Source organism: Puntigrus tetrazona, chromosome 16 (assembly GCF_018831695.1).
Source record: "Puntigrus tetrazona isolate hp1 chromosome 16, ASM1883169v1, whole genome shotgun sequence".
NCBI lineage: Eukaryota > Metazoa > Chordata > Actinopteri > Cypriniformes > Cyprinidae > Puntigrus > Puntigrus tetrazona.
This window is the reverse complement of record NC_056714.1, coordinates 15659695-15673477: the sequence shown is the minus strand read 5'-3', so window position 1 is coordinate 15673477 and position 13783 is coordinate 15659695. Positions and strand designations below refer to the sequence as shown.

At 38.4% G+C, this 13783-nt stretch overlaps 1 protein-coding gene across 17 annotated transcripts; it reads left to right on the top strand.

Moving 5' to 3' along the window:
- Positions 1 to 1326: 1326 nt before the first annotated feature.
- On the top strand, positions 1327 to 13726 carry fxyd6l (FXYD domain containing ion transport regulator 6 like). Of its 17 annotated transcripts, none has more exons than XM_043261022.1 (10): positions 1333 to 1631; positions 2802 to 2858; positions 3031 to 3057; positions 4459 to 4482; positions 4913 to 4936; positions 5922 to 5996; positions 6508 to 6541; positions 6888 to 6919; positions 7433 to 7469; positions 7564 to 8242. In XM_043261022.1, the coding sequence occupies exons 2-9, from the start codon at positions 2807 to 2809 to the stop codon at positions 7441 to 7443; spliced, it is 279 nt and encodes a 92-aa protein (XP_043116957.1). In that variant the 5' UTR covers positions 1333 to 1631; positions 2802 to 2806; the 3' UTR covers positions 7444 to 7469; positions 7564 to 8242. The 17 variants fall into 17 exon arrangements, with proteins under 17 accessions (XP_043116961.1, XP_043116970.1, XP_043116960.1 ...); XM_043261020.1 differs by having other exon boundaries at positions 1335 to 1631; positions 2758 to 2858; XM_043261024.1 differs by lacking the exon at positions 1333 to 1631 and adding an exon at positions 2487 to 2735.
- The last annotated feature ends 57 nt before the right edge of the window (positions 13727 to 13783 follow it).

The window sequence follows — 13783 nt, the reverse complement described above, 5'->3', positions numbered from 1 at the left end:
CATCTTTAGATAATTGCTTTTTATAGTGTTTTTGCTGGATTTTGATAAAAGTTAAAGATGGCCAACAAATAAATATTGCTTAAATACAAATAATTTTATATGTAAATAATTATAAATATTAAAAAAAAAAAAAAAAAATCCAAATAACTAAGCAGATCCATTCGGCTGGAGCTGCGTAGTTATTTGGATTTTTTTTTATTTTATTTTTTTTAAGCAGGCATTTCAGGGTGTAAAAAGGGAAGACATTCTACAGGGTGTTTTGCTGCACCTCAGTGTTGAAAATGTGTAGTACATTAATTCCTTTCTGACCCGTGTTCTTCCACAGAACCGCTTTAGTTAAATAGCGCCACCTCGGGCAGCACAGTATAATGCAACGGACTGGTTTTGCACATGTATGAAAATAAACATTGGTCCTTTTTTCGTCTCTCAATTTTTTTCACAACCAGCAGTGAGCTACGAAACAAATACGGTGATTTAAAAAAGTAAACAGATAAGTAGTCTAACGTAAAGCATCGCGATACTAGTCGAATGCAGATTAATGCACGAGACCGTACTCCCGAAGATGAGTTTCACGCACTCCCTTTATTTTTGCGCGAGCTTCTGGGTGTTGTGCAAACACGCTATCTGTGGAATTTGAGGAATCTGAGAGGCTTGTAAATAGACAACAATCTTGTCTTCAGGCTTCAAATCAGTAGGTCTACCGCTCGAGATCTTTAGCGCTAAATGTGTATGTTTGCCTTCTTTATATACAAGGATATTGAAATATGGGATGTCCTTCCAGGAGGAATGAGCATTAAAATAATGCAGTAGCAAGGGCAGCGCGCAAAAGTTAAATCCACAAGGCAGAACGAGGATTTTCTGCTAGAGAATGAAAATCGGGTGTAGTTGGCGAACTGGTAACCATAACAACAGTAGCTCGCGGGAGCGCTTTGCGCAAAGATCGAAACAAAGGAACTACTAAATGTATCACTTTATTATTATTTTACAAATCACGTCGTATTTAGTCTTTAAAGGTGGTTCAACGACAAATATAGCCTGCACATATAGGGCTACATCTGCAAGTTATCTCTGAAAAATACCTGCGCCTGCAAAAAAAAAAGGTTGTTTCGCATACATTACAAATCATAAAGGTCCTAATAAATGTCTCTTTATTACGACGTGCGACCTTTCGAGTTGGGAAAACGCCCCAACAAATAAGACCTCATCTGCCACGCGAAAACGCGTAGGCTATATCAAACAGGCGTTAGTTGAGGTTGCCCGAGGCAAACCTCGAGAGATTGCGCCCTGAGTAGTTCACATCGAAATTCCTTTAAAGGTCGATTCCTCGCTGCCTCCACCTTCTGGGTCAGAGGTCTGAGCTGGGGAGGAGTCTAGCCCCGCTACACAGGCGCGCGTTCGAACATCACTAAATATTTACATGTACGTGTCATGTCCACAACTATGACTGCGTGCAGCTCACGGTGCAGGGAATAACACTTTTTATACTCGTATAAGAAGACTTTTCAATCATCATTTCACTAGCAATTCTATAGAAATTTTGTATAACATACTGGGTCGTCGAGAGATTGCTTCTGGTTTGCCCCAGGGTTTCATTAAAACCGGATTCTTTGGTGTTGAGCAGCATCGAGCTGGTAAGACTTTGAGGAGCTTTTCATTTTTTTTTTTTTTTTTACATATTTTTTTAAGTTGAATGAGCTCATACTTATGTTAACGTAATATTATTTGCATAACTAACACATGGCTCTTTATAAATGGTTTCTGCAAGTGTGATCTGTTGTTCCAGTCGATCTTTGCAAACAGAACAAAACCAAACCGAACTGTTTTTATGCATGCGGGCTTGAATGCATATTTTTATTTGTTGATTGCTCTTTCTTTGTTTAACATTTGCAAAAAAAAAAAAACACGCAGACTTGATTAAATCGGCAGCTGGAGCACGTGACCGTCGTATCGCGTTACAGCTCCTTGAGAGTTGTTTTGGTGTTTTGCGCACAGCATTTCACGTTTTTAATTGCGTGGTCATAAGACGGCTTACTGTAGTATGAGATTAGTTGTGATAACGAAGAGAAAGCTCCTGCCACCGAGCAATTCAGGGAAATATCGCGGAAGTGGGTTAGATGAGGGGGAGGGGGGCTTCTGTGTCTTGGTGCCAGAATTGTAAAAAGCATATGCAACTCCTCCTCTTCATTATTTATCTGGTGGAAAATGCTGTACTGACACATCTATTCATCAACTGTACTTTACTGTGGTATTTTTTTGCACATAAATGAGTTTTTGATGTCATTTAGAGATCATCAGTCGCTGTGGTATCTAAGTTGAAATGTGTTTTGAGATTTGGTTATATGGTATGTGTTTGAGAGCTACAGCTAAAACACTCACGTCCGCAAATCGCTTAATAAATCTAATCTGAAATACCACCCCCCTAACAGCCATGTCCCTAGGGCTCCTTATCCCATCGTTTTGAGGTGGTCCTCCAAAAATAGAGCCCTTTTGCCATTCTTAGCAACGGGGGAGAGAAACATGCTGGGGAATTGAAAGAGATCTTTTTGTGCAGCTCATAAATGCAGAAATGCTCTCTGAAGTTGTTTACAAAAGAAGCAGTTGATGACCGTCAAAAAGTGACCCACAACGACTTCTTTAATTCATAGTCGAAGGGTTCTGTTAAGTGCTCCTGTTAGTAATATAAGAGAAGTGAGACTTCATTCGTCAGGTTTCTAAACCTTCCCACAAGAACTGAAGTATGTGTGTGGAATTTTTCAGGGATTGAAGACAGCCCAGTGTCTCACACTCGCTTGTGTTTTCAGACAAGATGGAACTTTACGTTGCTGCAGTGCTTTTGTCCTACTTCGCTCCAGCTTTGGGTGAGTGCTGTTGTTTATGTTTTTCTTTTTTATTGCCACCTTCTCAACTATACTCTGAGAATTCTTTTTTCTTTAAATACATAAAGTAGAAATCATCTCCACAATGTAATTAGGTCAAAAACTGAAAAGTGACTTTCCTTTAGAGATTAATGGTATATGTGTATGTACGCAGGATCAGCTTTTGGCAGGGAAATGCCAGGTAAGTGTGTGGAGGGTTAGAGACACTTTATGTGAGTGATTTAAAAAAAAAAAGCAGAATTTCAAGTTTTCTGTGCTTCTGTCTGACGTTGATGTGTACCAATGCTTTTTCTGTTTGTTTTTGTTTAATAAAATCTGACTGCGTCGCACTTGACTGCTTTTTTGAAATACTGGAGCACTTTGTGCTGTTTTGGTTTGGCGTGTTTTTGGTTCCACTGTGTCTCGTTTCTCCGTGCTATTGCACCTTTCCCTGAAGGGTTTTTCTGAAAAGCCGATGAAGTAACACTACTCTTACACCACGAGGCTTGAAACTTTTTCTAGTGTGCCAGTGCAGCTCGTGTTGTAAATAACCCCGGGTACGTGCAGTTCTGCTACTCCCATTAGGAGGCAGTTTTGCCGGAATGATACATTTAATTATTTTATTGACCTTGGGATTTATAAGTATTGTTGCTTTAAAGTTTTCTTTTGAGATTTGTCCGCTTTAACAAGTTGCAGTAGCATGAATCGAGCCAATTTGTTGGACTTTTTGTTGGAAGAATCGCTGCTTTCTCAGACTTTTTTTGAGCGTGTGTGCGTTGCCGCGCCAACACCAATTAAGTGTGCTCTCATGTAAATACTACCCATATAAACGCATTCACGAGCAGCATTAAATAATGTTTTTGTACACGGGAATGTTCTAGTGTTTGCATCAATGCTTTGTCTATTGTTTTTGAAAGGGATGGAGGGAGAGAGAGAGAGAGCGAGAGATCATTATGGATAACCAAAGTCTTACAGTCAGACCATTCATAATGTTTAATGGGAGATTTGGAGCGATGCCTTCAACATTCTTGTTTACAGAGAGAGCAGATCCTCTGAAAAGACTCTTTAAAAACATGTGGGTCTGTTATCGTTCCGCTGATAGATTTGTGGCATACATTTGTGATTCATAAAGTAACATTTCTGCCAAATGTCTGTTTAATACTAACAAGAAGTCGTTGAAAAGAACTTGTCAAAATGTTAAAATTAATGTCGAGATGGGTTCCTAAAATAACTCTTCTGTGTAATATCAATCTTTTAAACGTATTCTGAGTTGATCTGACTGCTACAGTGTGAGCATTTCCTCGTGTCGTCCATGCTTGTGCACCTTTTTGAACATATTGTCTTATTCTGGAGTTTTTATGGCTGTACGTGTGTCTCTGTCTAAAACATTTACTGTTGAAATGTAGTATGCAACCATAGTGTATATTTAACATTATAGTACACTGCAATACGTAGGTGTCAGTTTTATGTTCAATTGTGTTGAAGTTCTATGTTGATTCAATTCAGCACTTATCGTTAGAATCTAATAATGCTCTTTCTGTATTAGTTTGACTGGCATAAGCTTGACATTGTTTGACATTGTAATGCTTTTTCTCTCCCTCAGCTTCTCAAACGGACGAAATTCATGGTAAGTGTCTTCTAGTCTAGAATGAATTTTATTTTAACATTAACTGAACGTTTTATCAGCTTATTAACAGTGTTTTTTTTAGCCAGGCTAGACCAGGTTTAATGTTGTACGCACTGAAACAGCATATGCTTCACACAAAGCTTTTAGTTTACAGTGGGTGTGAAAAACGTTTATGGAGTCACCAGTCTTTTTATCCTCTTATGGTACATTCCATACAGTATCAATTTGTCGATATCATTCTGTATTTGAGAAATGGCTTGCACACTTGTAGAGAATATATTTTATTGTCTATCATTAAAATCTTGTCTTCTTAAATTCTTACATTTTGATTGCTCCCAGTATTTGTTTTTTGTATTTTTTTTTTTTTAACAACTGCACAGAGTTTTGACTCTAGATATTTTCTTTTTTTTCTTTTTTTTTCTCCCACCAGAATACGACAAGCCATTTCATTATGGTGAGTACAGATGGACTATAGCTGCTTAGGCAGTATACATACTTATATGGATTAAGGAAATCTCTTGGTTGACTTCATAAAGCTGAAAGGGGGAAATGCTAGTATGCAAAACATAGTGATTACTCGGAGGAATTTGTGTTTTTCAAAGTATTGTGAGTGTTACAGCTGCACTCCGATGTTTCCCATAGTGTGCTGAGCGTTGTTGTGTTAAGAAGGGCTTTCAGGGCCAAAGTGCATCACCTTTCTCAGGAAACATCTGGGAAGTCAGAGAGATTTGCGTTTCCCTTTCTGTTTTTCCAAAACAAATGGAAAATATTCACCCCGGGACTGAGCTTCTGTAAAACGCTCAAGTTAGCTTTTGACTATTACCCCAGAATTTCGCAAATGAAGTTTCATTACATATAATCAGTTTGTTCATTACATATAATCTTTCATGTTTACAATTAAAAGTACAACTCGGAGCCCTGCTTAGAAAGCAAAGTACACATGGCAGTTTAGTGGTTCCATGCTGTCTTCATTATGCTTAGTAGATTATTATTTGTGCATGTTGTGCTGGCCTTAACATTCATAAGCAGGACCAAACGGAATCTGCAGAACCTCACACGTTGTCTGTGCTGATTTTAGAGAAAATTAGTCAACTTTACAATGATTTTAGGTTTAAATTTGTCGTGTGAAACTACAGTAGCGCTAGACTCTTATCTATTGGTTAGGCTTTAAACTTTAAACAATTGGTTGGGGTGCAGAAATTTGTGAACGAGTTCCAGTTCTACAGATTCCATGTTAACCTGCTATAAAGGGGCTGTTCTGCGTATGCGAGTCTGTAATTTGTGTATTGTTTTACCACAGATGCAACCATTTATTTTGTTTTAAATACATTCTAAGCTTATTGTGGAACGTTACCCATTTTAATGATGTGTTAACGTTCTAATAAAATGACAACATGCATTACTGCATTTTTTCATGTTCTTCTGAATCCTCTTTCCAGATTATGAATCTCTGAGGATTGGTGGCATGGTCTTTGCTGTGATCCTCTTCCTGATGGGGATCTTCCTTATTGTCAGTGAGTGTCAAACTTTGTCCTGTTCTCAGAAAGCGTTAAACCTTTGTATAGTACTTGCCATTGAATGTATAGAATATTTTAATCTAAGAATGTATCCACTCACGCAGATAAACAAATATCGGTTACTGAGGGTAGACTGGTTGCTGGCCAGCATGTCTTTCATAACCTCTAAGTTTAAACCTCTCTACGACACCCAACACCATACCATGACTTATGGTGATCCACCAGTGCAGAGACAAGCAGCCAGTCTAACTAACCTTTGACACTCTTGCTCAGAAACCCCCACCAGCCCACATAATTTACTAACGAGAGACCCTGCTGACCTGTTGTTATACAGAGCATGAGTTGGATCACAACATGGGTCTTTAAGGAGAGTAGTTTGGTTTTTAAGTACCTGTGTCTAATTTCTTCATTTCACAGCAACATAGGACATCTCTAAAACACCATGTGTTGCTGTTCTCTTGTATATTATAGTTTTGATCATTTCATAATTCTGGCTTGTTTCCAATAGGTCGGAAATGCCGCTGCAAAGGGAACAAGTCAAAGTAAGTGGCAAAGAAAACTCGAATGCATTTTCATTCCATGAAATTATTTCGGCTTTACGTAATCCAGTGTTTTTTAACAAGAATTTCACCATCCATATTTCGCAACCTTGATTGGTTTGGTCCCACAGATGTGCTGTGCTGACCAACAAAAATCTGCTTGCTTTGACAATTTCTGTGTGATCTGGGCTTGATACAATGCTACATTATCGACAATAGACAACTCATCCTTTGTGGCCACAATTCTTTTATAACCTGACTGCATCTATTCCAACTAGATCAATAACGAGATATAACAATATAATGTGCATTTAAGTGTCTTTCATGTTGTCTTTTTCCTGCTTCACAGGCCAGTGGGTATTGACGCAGAAGCAGCCAGAGGTACATTCTTTATTTCCTTTTTATTTTGATTCATGACACTTATAGGAATGGTTCAACCAAAAGTTTAAATTACGCCATAAAATACTCACCCAAAAGGCCTCCTAGGTCTATATGACTATTCAGACAAACACAGTCAGAGTTTTTAAAAAAACAAACAGTCCTGGCTTTCAAGCTTGGTAATGCTGGTGGATAGTGGCCATTATTTTGAAGCTCTGTAAATCGGATACATCTCCAAGTACTCCTAAAACTAAGCTAAGGGTGTTTATCACATGTGCTTTGAAGCACATCTATGGTTTTTTTGTAAGAAAAATATTTCCAGTTTTAAAATTATAACGTAAATAACTGACATCCAGTCGGCCATTATCCACCAGCATTACCAAGCTTGGAAGAGCCATGATAATTATCTTAAAACCCCCCGTGACTTAGGGGTGAGTACATTTTCGCTTAATTTTCATGTTTTTAGTGAACTATTCCTTTAAAAAGAAATGGACATTTACTGTATTTTTATTGCAGGGGCAAAATAAAGTGAGCTGAGGGAACAGAGAAAAAGGTGACACTTTCTGTACTTTTGAATTCATATTAAAGCGTTACGTATTCTGCATGTTAAGACTGTATATCTCTGTTTTTTTGGTTCTTATTGACAGAAAGCATGGCTTCTTAAGGAGAAATCTTAATCAGAACTTCAACCGTTTGGAAGAAGAAAGTCACCTGAGGATTTAGTTCTTCTAGTATTCACAGTTTTTTTTAAACAATTTTGTCTTTGTCTCTTGGGTACATGAGAGTATGAGTGCTCCTTTTTAAAATTTGAAGTTTTAAAAAAATATTGTTTAAACAAGTGTCGATTATCAGCTAGAACTACTGCCATAATATTTAACTCCGCAGCTGATACCTTTTGAGATTTTCCTCCACTTTTTGTCATGTACTTTTCAAGCTCTCTGTGAAGTTTAGGAAATGCGTAGCGTAGCATGTGCAAGTGCTCGGTAGCTAGTGGTAGTAAGTGGAAATTTTATATATTTTGTAAATTGTCCATACAGTTTTGTCATGTCCCGGAAGTAACAAATCAAACGCTGTAGTTGAAAAATAAAGCGATTTCCATGGAATGTCTATTAAGTGTCCTCAAGAAAATGTAACCGTTATATAATGTGTGCTTGGCATCTGCCCTGGTCTGTCTCTCATATTCGTCTGTGTTATAAATAGTTGACCCTGTTATTAGTAGTAGGCCTAATAGTACAAGCAGTTTGATATTGCAGTTGCGTCACTAATGTTGCAGTAGTATCTAGCTTCTGAAAAAAAAAAGTAATAAAAAACTCATATAAAATATCATATCAAGGGTCTCTGAAATATTTAATTCTGGTCGGTCAGGGTGTGGTCAGACATCACTGAACAATAAATGTTGTCCACAGCATTCCCCTTCGTGTCTTGGCAGACACTTTCGCGCTCTTTTTTTTTTTTATTTGACCACAAGTTGGAGTAGATCATTGGCGCCGTCTCGCGATTCAAAGCGATATTACAACTACAAATGCTTGATAAAATGTCATTGGAAGATTTTCAAAAAGGAAAAACGATAAAATATAGGTCTGAAGAACAAAAAACTGAAGAGTTACATTAGAAAACACGTAAATTATATTATATTACGGGCATGTGGCCTGCGCTATTTAAATAAGGTATCTGCTAGTCAACAAGAGAGAAAAAATAGAATGCAAATTATTATAATGATAATACATATTATAAACTCTTGTATATATAAACTATGTAGTCGCGAAATAAGTGCAGAGTGACACATAAAGTGCAGATAGACCATAAACTATCCATATGTCGACGTCGAATTTGATAAAAAATGTTTTTGTTTTTTTTAATGCGTACAAATACTTAACATCCCGAGGCTCGAGCTTTCTGAAGTTGTCCACCTTCCACTTCCCGTCCTGCTCCATCAGACCCCAGTCCTGTTGCTGCATGGGTGGGGTTCTCTGTCGCATGCGTCCACTGGGGAGGTGTTTGGCTCGGGATCCCCACCGCATTGGCCAGGGTGAATTTTATCCACCCAGCGCCGCGTCCAGGAGCTTCCCCCGCCGGGAACACCGACACACCGGCGCCGCTAGGGGGAGCAAGCGCGTAACTTCCGAGGCGCAGCATCGACGCAGTGCTCCGCGGCGGACTCTCTTCATTCACGGTGCTGAATATCAGCTTAGAGCAAGATTAAGGAAACCCTGTCTCGTTAAAATACCGAAGAAATGGCAGCTTCAACAGGTTTGTCTGTTTATTGCATTTATTTGATTTAGTTGAAACTAGTTGCATGGTTGTGTAATTAATGATCAATTTTAAATTGTTGAATGACTTTTGACTGTTCGTCCTGAAATAGTCTGTTATACCAATACAGTGTAATTCGACAGGAATTACTAATAGGCTATAAATTATTGCTATATTCTGTGATTCCAGTCTCATTAAGCCTGTTTCCTAAATTTGTTTGCATACTGCAGATAATAGCCTGCGTATGGTTTGAATAGTTCACCTATTTCAAAAGACATAGTTTCAACCCAAAATGAAACGTTAGAAAGAACGACTGTCATTCTGTCAAAGTCTCACTTTGTGTTCCTGAGAACAAAGACTAAGTCACAAAGCTTTGTAGAGACGTGATAGCAAATATATAGTATTTTAAAGTGATCTATCAACGCAGGAGTGCTGGAAATCGCCGAGTATTAAGCCGCTATCAAAGCTTGCAGTTCACACACAGCCGCATCACTGCGCTAGAGCCGGATCTAATGGGACACCAAGAAGTTGTGCGGCTGTACCCTGCGTGTTATTCTCAGATAACAACAATACTTTTTCATATATGCGTGCAGAAATCTCTCAATATCGGGTGTTTGGACAGCTTTATTGATTATTGCTGAAGGAAAGTCCACTGCCATTTGCTTGTGACTGCTGCATGCAAGCGTCTTTTCGCTGAGGCTGCATCCTCGCCGTGCAGCCAATCAATAACCCGAATTACTGAAGCTCTTCGGTGAAAACCCTGGAGTTTGCAAAACGCCCTTCTGCCTCGTCCACGCTCAACAGCTAATTGAGATCGCTACTTATGTGATTTACCATTTCAAACGATTGCAGTCTGAGAGTATTTCCTCTAATACGTCCGTCGTTGTTTGAGGGCTCATTACAGTGTGACTGTCCAGGATAATATTACTATATTTATACACGCAATAAACCAGCATCTGTCCATGGTGCTGAAACCTGTCCCCTGTCCCCTGTGCCCTATGTCTTCGCTGTGAATCACAGGTTTAGTCGTTTAAAAAATTTAAATGTATTTACAGAGTCATACATGTACATGGACCAGAGTGCCTTTCACTACGGTAAGTATGTGAATACTGCATGCGAATACATTAAATGTAAAGGCAATAAAAAGCAGCATATGACCGCTCTGGATTGCTGTGCTCAGATTACGAGACGCTGAGGACCACTGGTGTCATCCTGGCTGTGGTTATGTTTGTAACTGGGATTCTTATTGCTTTGAGTAAGTATTGGCCGTGATGCATCAAGAGGGACGTTATACAGTCAGTCCAGTCTCACTTCAGTCGTTGTAACGAATACATTCACTGCAGTTCTCTCAATACACCAAACCGTCAGAGTCTGAGCACTTCTGCAGTATGAACAATTTGATCAATTTAACTGAATGCATTTCTTACAAACTAGCTGAACTCATGACCCTGGATCACAAAACCAATCTTGAGTAGAACAGGTATATTTATAGCAAAAGCCCAAATGAATAGGATATTAAGTAAAGATCACGTTCCAGGAAGATATGTAGTACGTTTCCTACAGTAAATATATCAAACCATTTTTTTGATGAATAATATTCATAGCCAAAGGACATCATTTGGACAGCTTTAAAGGCAATTTTCTCGATATTTCGATTTGCACCCTCATTATCCGAATTTGCAAATAGTTGTATCTTGGCTAGTTATATTATATATCGTCCTATCCTCACAAAACATACATCAACGGGAAGTCTGTTTATTCAGCTTTTAGATGACATATAAATCTCAATTTGAAAAAATTCCCCTTTTTTTGAAATGACCCTTTTTGTGGTCCATTCAAAGCCCCTCTCGGTTATATATTTCACCATCTCTAAATGTTTTTTTGCCCTGACAGGTAACAAGTTCAAATGCTCAAAATCCAAGTAAGAGTTTTTTTTACGCAAAATGTGCAGCCTTGACTGTGCATGTGGAATGAGTCCGAATAAAGGACGAGGAAGCGACCTGAAAGAAAAAAAGATGTCGAATGGAATCGATGGCACCGTGTCTGTTCACTGGAAAGCTCCTGTACTCTTTGAATGCAGCCCCTGGTTTCTAAAGTCTTTGGTTTCTGAACTGACCGAGCTTCTTTTTTCAGCTCAACATCGCTGTCCATCAGTTTAAACAACAGCATGTTTTACTTGCACGACGCAAAAGACACCTGTTGTGTTGTTTATACTGCCAAAGCTCCAGTTACTTCAGTGTTTCATGAAAGAAAGCAGAACATCTGTTGTTCTCACACCATTCACTGAATCAAGAACTAAAGTGGTTGTAGGCAGTGTGTATGAAGAGCAGGCTACCTCTACACTGGATACGTTTGAAAAGGCATCCTTTCTACCCTCTTGGTTTTGGCTTTCCATTTGCATCTCTGGTTTTTGAAGACACTCTCCCAAGTGGATAAATCTGAAAAAGCTATAATGTAGTCTGTAAAGTGAGTTATGTTAAAATGATTATAATGTTTAATCAGTTGGTGCATATTGCTCCGATAGATTTGGTGATTGACCTGAAAGCACCAGTGTTGAAATATTTTACTGACAAAATAATCAGGCCAGAAGAAAAGCATGATAAATTTATTACGTAAGAAGAACTTTAGGAAGTCGATACTTCTCAGAAGTGTATACACAATGAGATCATTTACCATTTTCCTTTTTCAGTGTGGTTGAGAAACTTGTAGAAGCGTGGCGCGGATGCTGTTTTCAATGTAGACGTAGCCTGATAAAATGCTGAGCATGTAATTCTGAGATGATCGGATTCATTTGACGGTATCGTGAAGTCAGGTCTTCGCTTAAATTTGAGCAACACCAGTTATATTTGACTAATGCGGATCTGCATGCTTGCTGAATATTTTAAAGTGCCAGGGTTGTCAGACCTGGAGGGACACAGCTCTGGAGATTTTAGCTCCAACTCCAAGAAAATCACACCTGGACTATTACTTGAAAACCGACGGTAGGAGTGTTACTTGGCAGAACTGTGGCCCTTCACAAGCGAGTTTGACACCCCTGGCTTAAATAGACCAGCAAGTGGGATAATTGTGTGTTTTTGATTCCCCCCCCCCTACAGATCCAGTCCAGTGGAAGGCCTTCAGCCACCAAAGACAGAAGGTACACTACCACAAACATGAATTCAACTAAATTAAACCTTTTATTGAACGCTTCATAAATCTGACCTTTTTATTTTTTTAGTTCCACCTCAGACAGTGTGAAGCACTCGGTGCGACAGGGCGGCCCATTTCGGCGAGAGGAAATGCTCAGGCGCACAAAGTTACTTACAGGAATGTGGAGGAGAGTCGAACCTGCTTGACCTCTTTTTGTAACCTCAGCTTAAATGCTGATCTGTTGCTGTATTTTTAGGTCTCTCGGTAGCACACATGCTCTTTTGTGTTCTTTTGTGGCGCGAATGACACCATTCACGACGCATTTCACCTGACAACTCACCTGCATGAAGAATATTTTTAACGTTGTTACTATTGTTATATGAGGCTTAGATCTAAAAAGTATTCACAGAGCGATCAGGAATAATGATTAGAGAACTAGGAGACTGATTGGATTACAGTGAAGACCTCACGTTTCAGATTGAAATCCTTTAGACTGAAATGGAGTATTTCACACATTTACAATTTAATAAACAAAACATTGTTTGAATAAACATAAATTAGCTCTCCAGCATGAAAGTACTGTACATGCAATGCTGTTTTTAACAAAATGTAAGACAAATTTCTAATTGTTTTAGTCCTGTAGTATTTTTTTTATTATTATTTTAAAACGTTGGTATATCTGTAATACTTTTAAAAGTGTTTCCCAATTATTTTGTCACAGAAAGTAGAAATGTAACTTAATTTCATGAACAGATTTGACGACAGTCATAACAAGATAAACTGAAATTCACGTTTTTTTCTGTTTACGAATCAGTCATTTGGATCAGTACAGTCAGACATCACAAGAGAGCTCAGAAAATGTAGGAGTCATGCCTTAAGAACTAACGGTTCAGTCAAATAAAAACTAACTAGTTCGTAACTAGTTTACTAAGCCAACTTTACATCTCAGTTTAAGTCAAACCTCACGAGCGGCTGATGCAAGTCTTCCTTGCATTTTTACATGATCTTATGTCCCTTGCAACAGCATGAATATTGAACTACTGTATCCCTATAAACAAAGCACTTTAGAAAGTAATGCTTTAATCCCCAAACCAAGTGTCACTAAAAAGCATACTACTGAATGGCAACTGAATGTATTTATGCCTCATTTATTAATATGAAAGCATCCATATATATTTCATAGAATAATGAGCCACTGCACATCTGTTTGATCAGCATGGAGGAATGCTTAATTCATTTCTTTCATTATACTGAAGAATGTTTTTATTCTTTTTCTGCATTGAAGTAATTGACCGAGTACGATTAAACATCCACAGCAGTCACAATGAAGAGTTCAATATGGTTACTACAACAAAAAGGTGTTTTTATTAATCATCCAAATGTTAGTCATGTAACAAAGACATTTGGCCCAATAAAAGATCCTGAGTTACAGAGGTTTGTTCTTGGCCTTTACTTATTTAGCTTTATTTAATTTGGCTTGGTCAGTTG